General features: G+C 32.6%; 3 protein-coding genes across 3 annotated transcripts in view; 1 reads left to right on the top strand and 2 right to left on the bottom strand.

Moving 5' to 3' along the window:
* The first annotated feature begins 3013 nt into the window (after positions 1 to 3013).
* Positions 3014 to 6337, top strand: LOC111717052 (glutathione S-transferase Mu 2). Its single transcript, XM_023492571.1, has 7 exons — positions 3014 to 3131; positions 3795 to 3817; positions 3892 to 3932; positions 4381 to 4440; positions 4967 to 5042; positions 5603 to 5704; positions 6129 to 6337. Exons 1-7 carry the CDS (start codon positions 3033 to 3035, stop codon positions 6187 to 6189), a joined length of 462 nt encoding a protein of 153 aa, XP_023348339.1. The 5' UTR covers positions 3014 to 3032; the 3' UTR covers positions 6190 to 6337.
* A 956-nt stretch (positions 6338 to 7293) lies between these two features.
* LOC111717054 (uncharacterized) lies at positions 7294 to 18579 on the bottom strand. Its single transcript, XM_023492573.1, has 23 exons — positions 18466 to 18579; positions 17862 to 17981; positions 16245 to 16299; positions 15305 to 15389; positions 14802 to 14874; positions 14648 to 14682; positions 14489 to 14552; positions 14105 to 14208; positions 13416 to 14044; positions 12958 to 13214; positions 12757 to 12821; positions 12412 to 12526; positions 11973 to 12047; positions 11765 to 11888; positions 11531 to 11613; positions 11256 to 11377; positions 10963 to 11126; positions 10393 to 10799; positions 10277 to 10341; positions 10062 to 10128; positions 8621 to 8835; positions 8468 to 8512; positions 7294 to 7892 (listed from the first exon to the last, which is right to left on the bottom strand). Exons 1-23 carry the CDS (start codon positions 18561 to 18563, stop codon positions 7786 to 7788), a joined length of 3174 nt encoding a protein of 1057 aa, XP_023348341.1. The 5' UTR covers positions 18564 to 18579; the 3' UTR covers positions 7294 to 7785.
* A 358-nt stretch (positions 18580 to 18937) lies between these two features.
* The window catches only part of LOC111717053 (myosin light chain kinase, smooth muscle), a gene marked incomplete at its 5' end in the record, with an annotated part of 4939 nt that continues 4506 nt past the window's right edge, over positions 18938 to 19370 (bottom strand). Inside the window, 2 exon segments of the mRNA XM_023492572.1 lie at positions 18938 to 19017; positions 19212 to 19299. Of these exon segments, the coding sequence (XP_023348340.1) occupies positions 18938 to 19017; positions 19212 to 19299 (168 nt within the window).

Raw genomic sequence — 19370 nt, forward strand, 5'->3', positions numbered from 1 at the left:
GTTGGCATACAGTCGAAGATAACATGTTGCCAGATCATTTTATAAACTCTCATATTTTATTTTATTTGAAGTCTTATATGCAAAGTTTACACATGTTTTATGATATGTAACTGAGAGATAAACTTTTATCATTTGAATATGTAACTTGCGCATTTCTTGCTTATAAAAAGTAATAGAGAAATTATCAGAATTAAACACTTATCGAGACAGAAAATCGAGGATATCTCCCACATTTTCATCATATTAAAAATAGTGCACAATACCGCTTATCTTCGTAAATGAGGTTAACTGTCTTGACAAATTTAACAAATCAGACAGTTTCTGTTTATTAAATTTTGAAGCATGCAAGCTTGTTAGTGTTTCAGTCAATTTTTAAGTTACAAAAAAAAGAATGTCGGACTCCAACTATTTTTCAATTTTCAATTTCAATTGTAAGATAAGCACTTTATTCTAAAATTATCACTAACATAAAATTGCACTTGGTTTATTGTAAGATAAGCACTTCATTCTAAGATTATCACTATTACTAATACTTTTGTCGGACACAAAAACTGAGTTGATACTTGTGACGTCAGAATACAACTGTCCTGAAAGTGTACAAATTCTACGTTGCCATCTATTGTACTGCAAGAATCTATTTGGGTAAAACCATTTTCTGTGCAAAAATATCCATCACACATAAAATTGGTATGCCACAGTTTTATGATTAAAGACGACATAGCAATCTTTTCATTTTATATATTCATTGACACTCCATCTTGAAACTCTTAAAAAAGCCTTAAGGGTACCATTGGGAATCGGGCATTGCTATCTTTGAATTGAGATTTCCTTAAATTTATGCTTTACAGTCCCTCAAGGGAACCGTTGTAAATCGAGTATATGCCATCTTTTTGTGGACGGCGGAGAGTATATTCCACTTTTTGTATACGGCGGAGAGTATATGCCATCTTTTTGAAGACGGCGGAGAGTATATGCCATCTTTTTGTAGACGGCGGAGGTTCACTTGAACTTATGTTTACAGTCCCTTTAAGGTTTTAATCTCTTTCAGATTTGATATGACAAAACCGGTTCTTGGATATTGGGATATTAGGTGAATTCCCCTGGATTTTAAGCATTTACAATATTCCAATATCTCTCTATTAACATTTAAATATCTATATTTGGTTAGCTGAATTTAATATAGAGATTTTTTTCATATTTGACTTACAGTGAGGCCCAAAAAAGTTTTGTAATTCTAACCAAGAGGAGAATCGAAAGATACAAAAATACACAACTATTCTGAGAGGCTTTTTTAGGGATTTGAAGTTTTTTAAAACCCCAATAGTGCCGTTTTCGGTCCCTCTGTATAGCTTAAAAGCGAAAATATCCATAAGAAAATCTGGTAAATAGAAAATATCCATAAGAAAACNTAATGAGTAAACCTGATTGGTTGGCTCATAAAACTACTCTTGGTTTTGATTTCCCCAACCTACCTTTCTATGAGGTAAATGGATTTAAAAAGATCTGAGGCCGGATTTAATAAATAGAATGAATTGGTTGAACCCAAGGTTATAATGCAAGGAAAGTTATTTCACAGGTGTACGCATCTTGTGTACTGCAGTGTATTGTCTCTGGGCGGTAATGTCAACACAAGGACGGATGACATGGGATCCATCTTTCACATAAAAAATCAATGAAATATTCTGGTCATAGGAAACTACTATGTGAATTATAAAAATTATCAAAATTTAATGCTTTTATCCTCCTCGGATACTCAACGAACACTGATGGATCTATTTACAAATTCCGCCCCGAGAGAATTGGTTTCAATATGTACGCAGAGAATACGCAACTGCAATTAACTTTCCTTACATTATAACCTTGGTTGAATCCAGAACTTCGAAGAAATTGAAAGAATTTCTAAAGTGCTGTCTGGGTAATTTTTAATACAGTGAAACCCTTAATACAAATACATCGGAAGAATTTATCAAATGTCGTCTTGACAATTTTTCAAATGGTTTTATAGTATTTTACGTAAATCTCAGTATTTGCCAAAATAAATAAATAGCCATGAATATGCGGGAACAGTTTTAAAGAGTGCCATTTAATCATTTAATTAAAAAACTAAATATCTGCAACATTCCATTATCAGAAAGTGAAGAACATTTGACAAATTCTTTCGATGTATTCGTTATTAAGGGTTTCACTGTATTAAACCTAATTCTCAGTAATAGTAAAAATAAGTAAATACCCTTGAAATATGCTGGAACTGTTTTTAAAAAAATTATTAAATAAAAACGAAATATCTGCAGCTATCTACTAGCATGAGGGATAGAAGACGACATTTTATAACTTCATTTGATGCCTCCGAAGTTTTAACTTCACATAATCTGAAATATTTTTATAACTTTTCCTAAAAAGATTTTTGAAATCCTAATTTTGTTTATAAAAGTTTAATTTAAGTACAGGGTGTCCCAAAAAGCATGGGAATTCAGTGACGAATTCGATAACGTCTTTGTTATGAATTAGCATTGTAATACCTCATTTCAAAAGCCATAATATAACTATCTCTGCTAGAGTTAATTTATGAAAACGGTAAATGGTTGTAAAGATGTGTCTATAATGTCTCCGGAAGATGAACAGTGAAGACGGACAAGTTTACTCTGTTTGTATACTGCAATTTTCTTGTTTTACTAAGTACAACCGTATGCAGTCAAAACATAAACAAACAAAATGTGAACAAAGCAGACATTTTTTAGAGCTTCACACTTTAGATATTCACACAAAATTATTGAAAAGTTAGGTTTTGGGACAAACCCCCATTCAATGTTGAGGATCAATTGCGAAATTCAAATTCATTTAAAGACAAAGGGAAGAACCCAAACACAATTGCATCAAGCCCTTTTTTCTAACCTCTATATCTTTCTAACATGATATTGAAATTAAATCTGACAAAAATTATAGATTGAAATATCAAAGGTCTGGTTGCAAAGATATAAGGATAAAAAATTAGAGTTTCAGACAAATTTTAGTTCCTTAGTTGAAAATTCAAAATGGCGGCTTCAGGTCGTAAGTTTGGTTTGGATGGTTCTACTGTACGCGCCAAGGCCGAGGTTGACATGGTTCTAGATGAAGCAGCTGATGTCAGAAATGTAATTTTTTATAGAAAGATAGATATACAGTTTCACCCAGAACTTCGGAACTACCGAAAGAAATTATTAAATGTCGTCTTGACAATATTTCAATGGGTTTTTATTTTATTACTAGCTTCGAAACCCAGCGCTGCCCAGGTTACTAACTTACTCATAGTCATAGTTACTCCCGCTGTTTACCCGCACTTGAGCGATTTTTACCTGGAAACTAGCTTTTCGCTATAAAAGTCGACCCACTCAACTTAAAATCTCAAAACCAGGCTAAGAACATTCCCGTGGGTCTTCCGAGTTCCCCAATCATATTTTCAGGCAAACCGGTCCAGGGTTTCCCGAGTTATGATTGGACAAACAAACACAGACAGACAAACAGAGATTACAACTTTATATATATAGATACCAAAATTTCGGTAACTGCAAAAATAAATAAATAGCCATTAAACAGTTTTAAGAGCTCCATATAATTATTCAATTAAAAAAATCAAATATCTGCATGGAATTCCATTTGTAAATAGGTTTAGAAGACGACATTTTATAATTTCTTTCGATATCTACGAAGTTCTGGTTTAAACAGTAAATAGATAAATAGATAGATTGATAATTTCTCAAGATTTTTTAACAAAAATAAAAGTTTTTGTTTTTGCTTATAGCTTTATTATATTTCAGCCGATGGTTGCTCTCTGTTACAGGTTATATATATCTTCATTATTTTAAATATCAAACAATTAATTAAATACATTTTTTAATTATTTTATCAAAAAAGGTCGGACTTTTCTCCAGCTTTGATGAAGGATTGGGTTGAAGGTAATTTATTCATCTCAAGTTATTTTTTAAAAAATCATATTAAAAAAAAAATTAATTGTGAAAATTATTTTAAACCTTAAAATTGCGATTTTCGGGAATAATCTGAAAATTGAAAAAGAATGATAAATTTAAAAAAATGTGTAAGGCTAATATAAAAATTTGCATACAGAAAATAATAGGTTTTTTGAGCATTACGTGCGTATTTTGGATTAAAACTTGGAGTCAATCCAAAATGATATGGGACGCTACGTATTTAATTTCATATCAATCAATTTATTATTTCGGTTTATTTAGAATAGTACTGTAGTCAAATTTTGTATAGATTCATTAAAAGCAAACTTGTGGAGAACATTTTTTTTATAAATTTCTTTTATGAAGAATAAATTTTTCTTATTTTTTTCCTTTTTTCTTTTTTCTTTTTTCTTTTCCTTTTTAAGAAAAACTCTAGGATCAGGAGAGGGAATGAAAAGTGTAGAGGACAGGTTTCTGCCTCTTCAATGCAAACTTGGTAAAAATAAAATTAATTGAAATTTATTAGTTTAGCAGTTTTCTAGAAATACTCAATTCTAAGGTGTTTTTAACAATAATTAGTTTTGAAACCATGAAATAAATTTGTTGGGTCCCACGAAACATGACAGTTGGCGAAGAGTTTAAAATGTCTTCTTCCATAGTTTGTTTAGTTGTTTGAACTTCAAGAGAATAATAAAAAATGTTCATGCCAGCCATACTGATTTTAAAGTAAAATATATTTGATTGAAATATTTTTAAAACTAAATAAACTGCAAGAAGTCTATAATATCTAATACAGTATATGGAAGAAGACATTCAAAACTATTCACAAACTGTCATGTTTCATGGGACACCCTGTATTATGAATCTTGATTTAATAAACAATGAACTGTAATCTATAATCTAATGACTGAATTTTAAACAATGAAATAATTCTAGGATCCAGGATGACTAGTTTTTTTGAACAATGAAATATAATTCTGAGTTCCAATGACTCGATTTTAATCAATGAAATATATTTCTAGGATCCAATGACTGGTTTGTGAACAATGAATTGACAATTGCGGATTTCATGATTTGGGAAATACTTGACACATACAGGTACATTATAAATTATAAAACTTAAGAATAGGAAGACGACTTTTCTGAGAATCAAATTTTAATAAACATGAAAACAAATAATTGAGCAGTGTACACAGACCTATTTTACTTTAAAAAGTTGATTTTCTAGCTACTGATAAAACTATTTGCGGTAAAACAAAATCTAATAGAAATAAGATTTTTTTTAAATGTCGTCTTCCTAATCCTTGGCTTGGAGTTGTACTTTACGCTCAGTTTACTGCCTTTTTACTCTAGTTTTCTGTTTATGATTAAGCCAGTCTCCTGTTTCTGTTTATTCTCCTGTTTATTGTTTACTCTAGTCTCCAGTTTATTGTTTACTCTAGTATCCTGTTTATTGTCTTCTCTAGTCTCCTGTTTATTGTTTACTTTAGTCTCCTGTTTATTTTTTGCTTTAGTCTCCTGTTTATTGTTTACTCTAGTCTCCTGTTTATTGTTTACTCTAGTCTCCTGTTTTATGCTTACTCTAGTCTCCTGTTTACTGTTTACTGTAGTCTTCGGTTTATTGTCTTCTCTAGTCTCCTGTTTATTGTTTACTTTAGTCTCCTGTTTCCTGGCTGTTTAACCAAGTTGACTGGCCTAACTAGCTTCCATTCTCGGTTTACTCAGCTGAAGGGGGTCAAGGAGTACCTGGGGTCAGACAGGTGGCAAATCATGAAAATTTAAAAATTATGAATGTTAAATGGAAAATGCTAAAAATATGAAAGCAAAAAACCTGAACACTCAAATTAAATTTTCTAATCCCATTATCTTTGAAAACTAATGGCTCAAATCAATGATTAATATTAGACTATTTGATCTAGCGGAATTCATAATTTGAAATTTCAAATGTCATTTCCGATTTTCAATAATATGTTGCACATTTTTGAGGATTAAAAAATTAGAGTTTGAGGGGAGTTATAAATTCCTACCGTCAATTAATACCAAGTCTTTATGATTATGACTAGTATGTAGTGTATATATATTTATAAAAGATCTTCCGGAAAGAAAAACAGCCGGCCTATTTTGTTAATTAAAAAATATTCATAAAAATATTAAGAGTTTGGTTTCATTTATTTCTCATTTCAGGTACAAGGCATACCCTATATGGAGTGAACGAGCCAAGCATGGATTTGTTGAACCTAAATAAAAAAATCATGCATCATGCATCAAGCATCAAGTATTGTGCATCAAGCATCAAGCATCAAGCATCATGCATCATGCATCAAGCATCATGCATCAAGCAAGACACTCAGCATGATGTCAACCTTGCATTGAAAAATAAATCTAAAGCTACATTTTATCTCTTATTACAAAGAAGGAGGCTAAATTTTACCAAGTTTTTAAGACTTACAAAATTTTCCTTTGACGAATATTAACTTTGCGAAAATCAAAGACAAATTGCAATGTCTAAATAATGTATACTGCATGAGACCCAGCGTGGAAATTACATCCATCAAATCTATATAATAAAACAAGACATTCGCCTATATATATGTTGCCTATTGCCGGCCAAACGGCTGGACCAAATTTGGGCTGAATTTTTTTGTGGACACTCATAGGTGGCCGGGAGGTTTTATAGGCTAAACATTTTTTTTCTTTAAACAATACATGTTTTTTGCAAAAAAATCTCCCACGGGCAACGCCGGGCCCTTCAGCTAGTTATACATATATCCATATATTATAGAGGACGTGAGTCAGACTCTAATAAAAACGCATAAATAACTTCCAGTATATATATTTCTTATAACTTATTACTAGAGGGTTCAGAACTAGAGTCAATATTGATATTGCACGTGTAGACTGTAGATGATGATATCAGTACTATGCCCCGTATCCGTTCTATCTCATTCTGTTGAATCTTGTGGAACTAGTTTAACGCGGCCAATATACATATATCCATATATTATAGAGGACTTGAGTCAGACTCTAATAAAAACGCATAAATAACTTCCAGTATATATATTTCTTATAACTTATTACTAGAGGGTTCAGAACTAGAGTCAATATTGATATCGCACGTGTAGACTGTAGATGATGGTATCAGTACTATGCCCCGTATCCGTTCTATCTCATTCTGTTGAATCTTGTGGAACTAGTTTAACGCGGCCAGGCATCGTCTTCCACAATACCCATATTCATAACTATTATTTGGTGATTAAATTTTTAAACATCTCTCATGTTTTCTTATTTATATAAAAAATTACCCCAAACTCTAAAAAGCAAATCCAGTTTAATACAATTTAATCTAGAATTATTTTTTATACGTTTATTCTCACAAAAATTTATACTTGAAATTATCAAAAAAGTTGAGAATACAAAAATTGATTAGTCAATATCACACTTTTAATACAATAAATAGACATTAAATATTTACATACAGTGAGAACCAGAAAAATGATAAATTAGGGAAACACTATATTAGCAAATTTCTTAGTGTATTTAACGCTGTTAAAACCAAAAGGTTTAATCAGTAGCTTTAAACTTGTTAAATTAAATTGTCTATGTACAGTGAACACTGCACAATTGTTTATTTTCTTGAATCCCACTGTATCTCTGATACAAATATTTACAGGGTAACCAATAAAGGATGAGTCGACTTTACAGATTGCTTGCATTTTTATTTTTATTTGAAATTATTTGAATATGTTGAAAGTAATTTAACTTTATTTCGTTGCACAACCATTATTAGATTTAATGATCATTCTTTGTGAATAACCATTTATCAAAGTCAATGTCAGCTGACTCAATTGGATGCTGCTGGGGGCGTCCATTTTGTTTTTATTTTATGATCAGCTGTTGAATCAGCTGCTAAAATCCCAATTTTTTCTTGTTTGAACTCGCTTTTTACTCCTGAAAAAAAAACAATATTATCAAGACAAGAAACCAGTCAAAATATGTAGTTTTACAACTTTTAAGTTTTGCAAATGATACCTGTACGCAAGAATGTAATGCAAGGAAAGTTTATTGCAGTTGCGTATACTCTGCGTACATATTGAACCAGTTCTCTCTGGGCGAAATTTGTAAACAAGAATAGATGCATCAGTGTTCGTTTAGTATCCGAGGAGGATAAAAGCATTAAATTTTGATAATTTTAATAATTCACATAATAGTTTCCTATGACTAGAATATTTCATTGATTATTTATGTGAAAGATGGATCCCATGTCAGGCTTCGACATACGTTTTGTGTTTACATTACCGCCCAGTGGCAGTACACTGCAGTACAAAAGATGTGTACACCTCTGAAATAACTTTCCTTGCATTAAATCCTTACCTGTACGTAAATATACGGCAGAGATTTATATCTTATTGAAATAAATACTAAAATTGACGATAAACTATTACACCTCTTGTCCAAGCTGTACTGTCAGAAGTAAATTATTTTTTAAATTTTTAAAAATCAATGAAAAAATGTAAAAAAATAACCTGGCACAAATTTTGATGGCTTGAAGATAACTGGAGTTGTTCGTCCTAAAAAATGTATTGTATGTAAATTGTACAATTCAAGTCTTACAAATTAAAAAGAAAGTTCCATATCCCATGGGACACAATGTAAACTGTGCAACTATGCCTGCATACCTTGCATATATTGAAGGGAGGCGGCAGCCCCACACATTTGTGAATGATTGATCGATTTGGTTTCAGATGACTCAAAGTTTCTAGATTCCACAGAATGGTTCCTGGTTTCTAAGTATTGGTGACTGCTTGTGCTCCTGGATTGGAAGTTATCCATCTGGTGACTAGATATGGTTTGCTGTTCCAATCTAGACAACTCTTCACCTGTTTTCTTCTCCCTATTTCAAAATATCATTAGTAATTTAAATACAGGGTGTCCCACGAAACATGACAGTTAGTAAATAGTTTATAATGTATTCTTCCATAATTCGTAAAGTTGTTTGATACCAAAGACAATAATAAAAATATTATGATAGTCATGTTATAGTAAAATTGATTTCAAGGTAAAATATATTTGAGCAAAAGAATTGTTTAACGAAATAGACTGCAAAAAGCCTTTAATATATAAAAGTATATGGACGACGACATTCATAAAAATTTACCTGGGACCCAATTTAGTGAAATTAAGCTACGTTGCTAAGCTGCCTACTGTCCGTTCATATTTGAACCACAGATGTGAAGTTACAGATTAAGGAAGAATTTGAATCAGTGATTCAAATTTGAATTGCATGATGGTATGCAGTTAAAATTCATTGAATATCTGTCTCTGTTAACATGTGGACATTTTTAAACTATGTAAAGGGTGTTCCAATAAACATGGGAATTGAATGGCGATTTCGATATTGTCTTTTTAAATAATTCCGTGATTTAGTATAGTGATACCTACTGATAAAGCTGTAATCTGTAAGATTTTCTTTTGCTATGTTTAAAATTTGTTTGTTATGTTTTAACTGCATAAAGTTGTACTAAGTAAAACAAGAAGATTATAGTATACTAACAGAGTAAACAATTGGTCGTCTTCACTGTTCATCTTGCAGAGTCCTTTAGACACATCTTTACAGCCATTTACCGTTTTCACAAAATAAACTCTAGCAGACATAATAAAATTATGGCTTTTGAAATCAGGTATTACAATGCTGATTCTTAACAAAGACGATCTCAAATTCGTCATAGAATTCCCATGTTTATTGGGACACTAAACTATACTATATTCTTTTACTATATTTTAAATATAAAGAAGAAACAAGACTAAGTTAAAGTGTGTTGACTGTTGACAAGAAGAGAGTAATAGCTGCAAAGCCAGGTACCAGATTTAATGAATTTCAAGAAGTCGGTGAACTTCAAAGAGATGGTTCAAACAAGTATCTTTTAATTGAACTTTGAATCAGTGATTCAAGACTTACACTTGAGAGATAGTTGAATGGGTGAAAGGAAATTTAGCAACCTCTCTCCAATTCATTAAATTCCATCTCAGAATGCTGTTTGTTATATTTTGTACAGCACAGCTAAATTTTTCAACCTAAAAAAGTGTATTTCGAAGTTCATGATTAAATTCATTTCATACCCTTTTTCTAGAGCTTGAGGACTGAGTTGCCATTTGGGAGCTATGTAGGCTGTGGACACAGTGAATCCTAGAAATTGTACAAATTGTATGGAATTTGTCTTTCATTTAATCTTTTATGACTTTTTATGTTTTTTAGTGACTTCAGTATAACTTTTGTTTAAACAAACCGTAACTTCATAGCTTAAGTAACTTGGTTTTTAAATATATGCCTTGACCTGATTCAGAAGGAGTTCTTGGTCTGGGTATTTGGGAAGAACTAGCTTGCTCATACTCTTGAAATCTAAGAATGTAAATTTAAGATTTTGAGAGAGAATAGATTTTCTAATCTTACTTTGCAGCTAGTTGTTTGACAGATCCTCTTCTTTTCAGATTTGTGTTTGATGTTGACGTTGTTGATTCTATTGATTTAGTTTCTGAGAACTTAGTGATAGTTTCAGATAAGCTGGAAATTGTAATATTGTTTACAGTGGCGTTTTCAACAGATTGTTGGCTGCTGGCAGTCTCAAAGATATTATGATGAGAAGTACCATGATTTGTTGTGGCACTGGTAGATATGGTCCCTCGCCTTGATAAGGTTTCTGTGTCTGCCTCATAACCATCCATGGAGAAACTCTGCTTGGCTAGCTTTGGTGATCGGCTTTTTTCAAGCTTTGGCGATCTGCTTGCTTCTAGTTTTGGTGATTTGCTGAGTTTCGGAGACCTGCTTTTTTCTAGCTTTCTAACTTTTTCCATATTATCCTGCAATAATAATAATTTATGACCAACGCTTTATCTATTTCTTTTTCTTGTGCATTTTAAAGGAATAAGGTAAGGGATTCAATCAATTTGAGAAAAAATGTTATCAGGTGAACTTTTTAGTGCGTTATTTTAAAACCATGCCTTTTTTAAAGTTTTAACAAACCTCATCTTCCATAAACCCTGTATCTCCAAGATTCTGATCAAGATCCGTATCATCATCTGTGTAGTCAGGTTGACCCCGGAATCCAAGGTGGAGTCCAGGAGATTTCAACTCCTCCCCAGACCAAGGCTCAACTGTAGTATCTCTTTCACCAAAGCTTACAGACTCTAAATCAGAAACATTTAAAAAGTGGAACAATTTTGCTAAAGGGCTAAAATTTTGGGCGTCATTTATAAAAAAAATCCATAATGGTCCTTTTAAGACTGTAATCAGGTATTGCTAAAATGTATTTCTACCTAGTGGTGGTGGACTAGTGATAGTGGTGGTTCTAAAGCTGGAGCAGGTATCACTTTTATACACTTGTATTGGAGGAGGGGGTCGAGCTGGTGGGTCATCCTCACTTAACCCAGATTCAGACCTAATCAAAACCAAGAACAACAATCATGTTCCTTTCTGAATCAATCAAACAATAAAATTTATTCTGTAGAATCAATCAATCAATGTTTTACCAGAAAGTATGAAACATTTTAGATAAGCATATTAAATAACTTTGAAACTTTTCATAATTTACCTGTAATACGTTTTTGAGGATCTGCCCCTGTTTGAATACTCCAAGGTAGAACAAGTTGATGATGTTTCTAACCCAGAGGAAACCTATCAAGAAACTGGTGAAATGTTCAATTATTTAACGCAATAGAATTATTATTTCATATCAAGATCATTCCATTGTACTTGATGTTGGAGGCTGTATCATATTAATAATTTCTAACAAGACAAATAATTATTAAAGAGAGGAACATCTGACCTTATATGAGATATCTCTAAGTCTAGAAACTGACTCAGTATCTGTACTGGTATCTGGAGGTCTATACATAGGAGGTGGTTGCTCACTTAACCTCCTGCTAAAGCATGGAGACTGCTGCAATGACCTAGATATTGCCCAGTTAATTAGAAATTGAAATTACAGGTTGATTATTATGTAAAAAGATCTTCCATCAGTGATCTGAAAATACCTGCAAGTAGTTATTGGACTCCATAGACTTCCCCTTCCAGGTTCTGTGGAGGAACTTCGGGCAAAGGAATTTTTCCTGAAGTTCAAGGAATATGTAAACAATACACTTAGGATTTCCAGCAAATAAAAACTCTCATTAAAAACGCGAAATTTAGCGTAAATTTTCTTTCAGATTTGCAAACTTTTTTGCAAAATTTTGCATTTTCCAAAAATTAATTTGTTAAAGGAAGCAAAGATAATGCAGAATTTTGTGCTAAAGAACAAAATATGAGAATTTTTGCAAATTTTTTCAGCTTTTGTTTTTTATTCAAAATTTTTTAATATGTGAAAAAGATTACCTCAAAATTTCAGGAAAATAGCTAAACTGTTAAAAGTTTTTTTTTCCAATGGAAAACAAAAAGGTAATGTTAAAGGATTGTTAAGTGCTGTTTAGTTATGACCTTGATGTTGCTCTGGAGCCAGGTCTTGATCCTGGTGGGGTGGGTGTTGGTAGAATCCTTACAGCTCCAGGTATAGTTTCAGGACGTATGCTGCCTGAGTAATCAGAATAGTCCTCTACAAAAACAAATACTTTTCAAAAACTAAGTATAAGACAATAAGATGATTCTAAAACAATGTGGAAGGAAAATCTAAGAAATTTAGCACTTTTATGTCAGACAATTGGGGTGCCAACCTGAACCACTATTTTTTAGAGAAGGAAATGAGATAAATATTGGCTGTTTTACCTACATTTTCTAAACATCCATTGGGTTGAAATTATAATATGTTAACAATTTGATTTGTTCCTAAAGATTGTCTAATCATGTCTTCCTCAACTTTCTGCTCAAAATGTTTCACTTTCTCTCGAACCCTGAATTAGATTTGATTTTCTATCAATTGTACGTTTTGCTAAACAGTCAAGGTAATTGAAAATTTTCTGGTAAAACACTTTAGACTTTAGACTTCAGGTATATAAAAATACCTTCAAGCAGAAACAAATTTAAAACCTGATATACTCTGTAGACTGAATTGTGGTCTGTACAGTTGATTGTGATGTCTCAGACTCAGCACTTTTACTTGGGGAGAGAACACCTCTGACAGGCGAAGGTGAAAGGGCGCTTGTCTTTTGCTTTGGAGGAATGGGTGGGGGCGTTGTTCTTTCAGTGGCTTCAGAGGGCGTAGACATCATGGATCTACAAGCTTCAAGGACAATAGCAGGAGATTTGATAATGCTGGAGTGCTTGGTGGTAGCTTCATAATAGACCTAAATAAGCAATTTTATCTCATTACAAAGATTATCATTTACAATTCCCATTCAACCTTAATCTGCATATTTGTTTTGAGATGTGTTCATTTTCTATCTGATAATCTGTTTGAGCTTAGAAAAAGGAAAAAATGACGATTTGAAGGGTACTGTTTGAATCTTTGAAGGACAAAGACATTGGAAAATTTCTTTAAGGGATACCTTATCAGTTTCCTCTTTCTTTTTTTGTTGATCTATCTTGCGCTCTGAACTGTATATTTGGGAAGCCCATTGTCTCACTTCTTCAGTAACTTGTTCAGTAACCTGTTTGTTTACATGATTAGTAATGTTATATGAGAACTTTTTGTAGACGGGAGATTTTTGATCCAAAAATCTTGAATTTTCTGATAATTTTGGAACATTTGCACTTCTTTTCTGATTTTGGAGATTTTCATTGTTCATTTTAAGTATCTCTTCCTTGTTCTTGCTCTTCTGCTCAGTTGTAGGCAACTCCTTGTTCTGGTGACTCTCTCTTTTTTGCGATGTAAATGTGGTTTCAGTCGTCTTATTTTCCAACTCTTGGCTAAGTTTCTCCATTCTAATGGTCCTTGCACTGATGCTCTTCTTAGTCTTAAGCTCCTTCTCCAACTGGTCTACCTCATCATGGGTCTCCCATCTGTGTGGGCATGGTGGAGACGGTTTACGTTCTGGTTTTGCTCGAGGATGTTGAATGATAGGCTGAACCCTTCGGAAATTGAAATCCTTTTCTTCTGAGTCACTATGGCATGGTTTCCAGATGACTGGTATTCGAGATTCATAATCACTTTCATAATCAGAATGATACATTTCTCCTAAATAACAATATTATTGACAAATTTTAGATTTACACTCAAGATGCAATTTAACTAAACCTTTGATGAACTTTGATGGCTTAGGGACCTTCCCAGCATTTTTTCTTGGCATAGAGGTGCTAGGCTCAGCATGGAAGGGAAAAGGCAGAAGGTCAGGCAGAGGTCTAAATGAAAAAATATTTATAATCCATATGATTTGCAACAATTAATTATTGTTCTTAGAGAAAATATGCATTAATTGTGTTGTACAAATAAATGAAATAGATAAAATTTAAAAACCAAAGGAAATGTCATCAAACAAAGTTATTATTAATTTAATAAAAAAATTGCAATTGAATTGAAAAAAAAGTTGAAGAAAATCTGTGTCCTTATCTTCAACATTGATTTAAATCTCATCATTTTCTGCATTACAATAACAGCAATAATTATTATGATCCTGAATACCTTTGGTGTCTTCGGTGAGCTGCTAAGGTTCTTAGCGTAGATGTTTCTGAACCAATTTCTCGAACTTAAAAAAGTATGTCTCATAATCAGAATAATTATAATTTATGGAAATATAATGTTGTGGCATAACAACTTTTACAAAATGAAAAATTATTATACCTGAAGTTGAGGAACGAGGACGAGGTGACACAGACCTATAAATAATTCAGACAGATTAAAATAAACCTAAAAATCAAAAAAAAGCTAAAATGACAAGAAAATTGACAGGATCACATACACAGTTAGCTTGATAATGATATTGTATTTGATCTACCTGGAGAATCCTTGATCAGATTCTGTTAGCTCCTCCATCTTAGGTTCTGGAGGTCTAGGAGGTGCTTCCTCATCTGACAAATTAAAAGTGGCATTCATTGATGGGTTATCCAATTTCTTTCAGATTGAACCTAACCCTTGCAGAACCTGAAGCTGTTAAGCTTTTTGAAATCAAGGGCGGATATGCTAGGTGGGATATGCTAACTAAAAGTGTATAAGGCAATTAAGTTGGATCAATTACATACGGAATAATAGTTCTGTAAACTTTTGGCAACATATCATACCTAGCTCTTTGAAGCATCAAGGAGGAATATATTTTTTTAATGGATTAGAACAAGTTCTGTTTAAAAAGTCTTTAATCTTCATCTTTCTTAAAAACTTCAGATAAAATGCTATAAGGTCTTTAGGTATGTAAATCTATCTGGAATAAATAGGAAACTGTAATCATTAATTTATCATTTTCGGAATAAAGTGACCATACAAATCAACTAATCCAGATCTAACCTTGGAAGACTGCAATATCTGCAGCAGAAACAGTTTCTCCAGCAGAGTTTACTGCTTTCACACTGTAGGTTCCACTGTCTGCCTCCTGAAAAGATAAAATAATTACCAGCAAGTAGGGTTGTTAATCCTTTTGTAAACAATCGTTAAATGATCATTTTTTTGTTTCATTTCTGATTGTTTTCAAAAACGATCGTTTTGTTTTTGGAAAAAATTATTGCTTTTTAAAACAACCCACTTGTTTTGAACTTTTAAAAAACGAATAACGATAATTTTTAAAACGATCGTTTTTTACGATTGTTTAAAAAACCTATCCTTTTTGAATTTTTTTTATTGAGAAATATGTTAATGATTGTTAACAAAGGGTCGTCGTTAACAATTGTTAAACACAACAAACTTCATAATAACGATAGTTTTTGAAAAAAAATTACGTGCATTACTTTACGGAATGTCGTCTTACATGGAGGTAAAAAGTTGTGGGGGAGCTAAAATTTCTTGATATTTTCTTTAAAACTGCTCAATGATAAGTACTTATGCCCTTCAGGGAGGTTTCCTCTCTCCTCTTTTCTTCGTTAAGGAAACGACGAGCTTTAAAAAAACGATCATTTTGCAAAACGATCGTTTCAAAAAAGAAATTCTTAAAAAAACGAACTTTTCGTTTATTTGTCGTTGTTTTCATAACAAAGCGATGGTTAAAAAAAATAAAAGCATTACCATCCCTACCAGCAACTTAGCAAGTATAAGAGCTCGGCTAGTGCTTAGCCACATCAACTGGATATCCAAAAGGTAATCTTATAAATTAAGGGGGCTTAACATTTTGAGAACCGTCTATAATGCTTGTACATGGTTTATCACTTTAAATTGTGCATTAATTGTTTTCCAGTTAACAACAAGAGTTGCATTGGAAACAGCTACTGCCAAGACTAATTTTAATAAAGCTTACCTGGATATCTTTGATGCTGATGGAGTATATGAGCCCTTCATGACACATCTGAATTCTAGAATATTCAACCATTATTTACATAAAGTTTTATGTGTATTCTTAAAGGGAGTAACCGGCTATGTAAGGAAGTTGAACTGAGTACGCAGTGTTGTCGAAAACTTCTTTCGGATTCATTTGAGACATATTACACTTTTTGAAGATCGGTAAATCCTGAGTTTGAGTGCAAAGCCGACGTTCAATACTCCTACTTTGGGGGTGGATACGCTTTCAGAATTAGTTTTTTTAAATTATTAATTAACGACGACATAAAATGTAAAAATATTCTACAATAAACTACAGACGTCATGTTTAGGAACATTTTGAGAAAATAAAAATTAATCTTATCATCGAAAATAAGTAATCTTGTTCAATTATTAGTTTCTATTTTATCATTATTATGGTTATTGAAAAGACGACATTTAAAGAATGTGAAGAAATTGCGAAGAAATTCGAAGAAAATTAGAAATTCAATATAATAATGAAAACGAAATAATCAATTTTAGCATTGATTTATTGACAAATTTCTTTTGTGAAACATGTTCCTAGCCATCTAATTAGATTACTTAATAATTTTTACTTTATTTTTCGTTGTCGTTGTTTAATAATTTAAAAAAAAACGAATTCTGAAAACATATCCACCCCCAAAGTAAGAGTTTTGAATGTCGACTTTGCGCTGAAACTCAGGATTTACAGATCTTTAAAAAGTTTAATATGTCTCAAATATCCGAAAGAAGTTGTCCACAAAACTGCATACTCAGTTCAACTACCTTACATAGCCGGTCACTCCCTTTAAGAAAAAATGAGGAAGTTTAGTTGTCATATTGTAGAAAAGAAAAAAGAAATGAACTTGTAAATAAAGAAATATATTTATTTTCCCGGTTACTTTGGAAATTTTTTGGATGAGTCGGCACTCATCAGAAGATTTTTAATATAACTAACCTATCTGAAGGTTGAAGGGTTCCTGCTAACTAACCTATCTGAAGGTTGAAGGGTTCCTGCTAACTAACCTATCTGAAGGTTAAAGGGTTCCTCCCAGCTAAACTATCTGAAGGTTGAAGGGTTCCTGCTTACTAACCTATCTTAAGGTTGAAGGGTTCCTGCTAACCAACCTATCTGAAGGTTGAAGGGTTCCTGCTAACCAACCTATCTGAAGGTTGAAGGGTTCCTGCTATCTAACCTATCTAAAGGTTGAAGGGTTCCTGTTTACTAACCTATCTGAAGGTTGAAGGGTTCCTACTAACTAACCTATCTGAAGGTTGAAGGGTTCCTCCTAGTTAACCTATCTGAAGGTTGAAGGGTTCCTGCTTACTAACCTATCTGAAGGTTGAAGGGTTCCTGCTTACTAACCTATCTGAAGGTTGAAGGGTTCCTGCTAACTAACCTATCTGAAGAATGAAGGGTCCCTGCTAACTAACCTATCTGTAGGTTAAAGGGTTCCTGCTAACTAACCTATCTGAAGGTTGAAGGGTTCCTGCTAACCAACCTATCTGAAGGTTGAAGGGTTCCTGCTAGCTAACCTATCTGAAGGGTTCCTGCTAACTAACCTATCTGTAGGTTGAAGGGTTCCTGCTAACTAACCTATCTGAAGGTTGAAGGGTAGTATTATTAAATAACCAAGTGACTGAAGGGGCAGGAGTTCCTCCAATCTCAACCTCCATACGGAGTTTATGTCCAACCAACAGTGTCTGGGACTGCAACCTAGAAGATAAATGGTAATGATGGGACCAGATATTTAAGGCTGGAGACTGTAAGCGTAATTTTAAATGACCCTTTATGGATAAACAGCAATGTCTGATTTACAACAATACTCCTGAAACCTAAATCTCATCAAAACTGTGGAAGATAACATCGTTTTTTTACTTAAAAAGAAGATAATTCTTAAGTATTTCTTAGAAGCAAGAAATACGCAATTCACTCTTGCAGAGAAATCACAAATAAAATAAAACAGAGTTCTAATTCATACTTGAGCAGACAAAGCTTTTTTAAAGGTATCGTTGTAAATCGGACAGTGGTGTCTTTAAAGAAATATGATCATTAAATGGAATGATTTTTTTCGCAAGGGATTATCGATCACAAGGACTACCATTAAAATGTTTGCCACTTTTTAAACTCAGTTCATTAATATTAATAAATAAATAAACATCAACCTTTATTCCCTAGAAACAAAACAAAAAATTTGAACCTTTTCAAAAATACAGGAGAAAGATTTTTCCTGCGAACAGCTAAATCCGCCAAACTCTCCGCTGTACCAGATCTGTTACTTGCTGTACAACTGTACATACCACTATCTTCTTCTCTAGCCTGTACAGATTTTTATTATTATTATTATTATTATTATTATTATTATTATTATTATTATTATTATTATTATTATTATTATTATTATATGACCCTGACCCTGATTCTGACCATTACCTTTAACCTAGTCTGGCGTGACCTTGATTAGGATGAATTGTCCTTTCACAAAATTTATTCTGACCTTAATCTTGACCTTGATCTTGACCTTGACCTTGATCTTGAAGTTGACCTTGACCTTGATTATAACCTTGACCATGACCTTTATCTTGACCTTGACCTTGATCTTGAAGTTGACCTTGACCTTGATTCTAACCTTGACCATGACCTTGATCTTGACCTTGACCTTGACCTTGACTTTATCTACCTAATGTTGGTGAAGGGAAACCATCCACAATTCCTTCAAATGAAACCCTGGCTCCAACCTCAACTAAGCATCCTTAACAACCAAAAACGAATAGAAAAAATATTTTTTAAAACTGCAAGTTTTTAAATTACCACAAATCCTTCTTTGTTTATGTAAGAGAAACCTGCATGTCTGTTTATTTAGAGATAAACCCAAATTTTTAAAAGTTTAAACATGGATATCACTTAAAATATTGTATACTGTCCTATAAATAAATATTTTCTGACCTAGAATGGGTTGAATAAATCTTGGTTCTTTATCTTCTCGTCTCCTGTTCTTTGACTCGGAAAAATACGATGAACGCGTTTCAGAAACCTAGAGTAAACCTAGAGTAAACCTAGAGTAAACCTAGATTAAACCTAGAGTAAACCTAGAGTAAACCTAGA

The sequence above is a fragment of the Eurytemora carolleeae genome, unplaced genomic scaffold (assembly GCF_000591075.1).
Source record: "Eurytemora carolleeae unplaced genomic scaffold, Eaff_2.0 scaffold2314, whole genome shotgun sequence".
Lineage (NCBI taxonomy): Eukaryota > Metazoa > Arthropoda > Copepoda > Calanoida > Temoridae > Eurytemora > Eurytemora carolleeae.

What these genes read in the sequence shown, in the direction of transcription:
- LOC111717052 (XM_023492571.1), top strand. Translation starts at nt 3,033, where the DNA reads ATGGCGGCTTCAGGTCGTAAGTTTGGTTTGGATGGTTCTACTGTACGC. An exon ending in AAGCAGCTGATGTCAGAAAT is followed by an intron (nt 3,132 to 3,794) that starts GTAATTTTTTAT and finishes ATTATATTTCAG; the next exon opens with CCGATGGTTGCTCTCTGTTA. An exon ending in ATGGTTGCTCTCTGTTACAG is followed by an intron (nt 3,818 to 3,891) that starts GTTATATATATC and finishes TTATCAAAAAAG; the next exon opens with GTCGGACTTTTCTCCAGCTT.
- LOC111717054 (XM_023492573.1), bottom strand. Translation starts at nt 18,563, where the DNA reads ATGTACAGTTGTACAGCAAGTAACAGATCTGGTACAGCGGAGAGTTTG. An exon ending in GTCAAACAACTAGCTGCAAA is followed by an intron (nt 10,342 to 10,392) that starts GTAAGATTAGAA and finishes TTACATTCTTAG; the next exon opens with ATTTCAAGAGTATGAGCAAG. An exon ending in AAGAACTCCTTCTGAATCAG is followed by an intron (nt 10,129 to 10,276) that starts GTCAAGGCATAT and finishes TACAATTTCTAG; the next exon opens with GATTCACTGTGTCCACAGCC.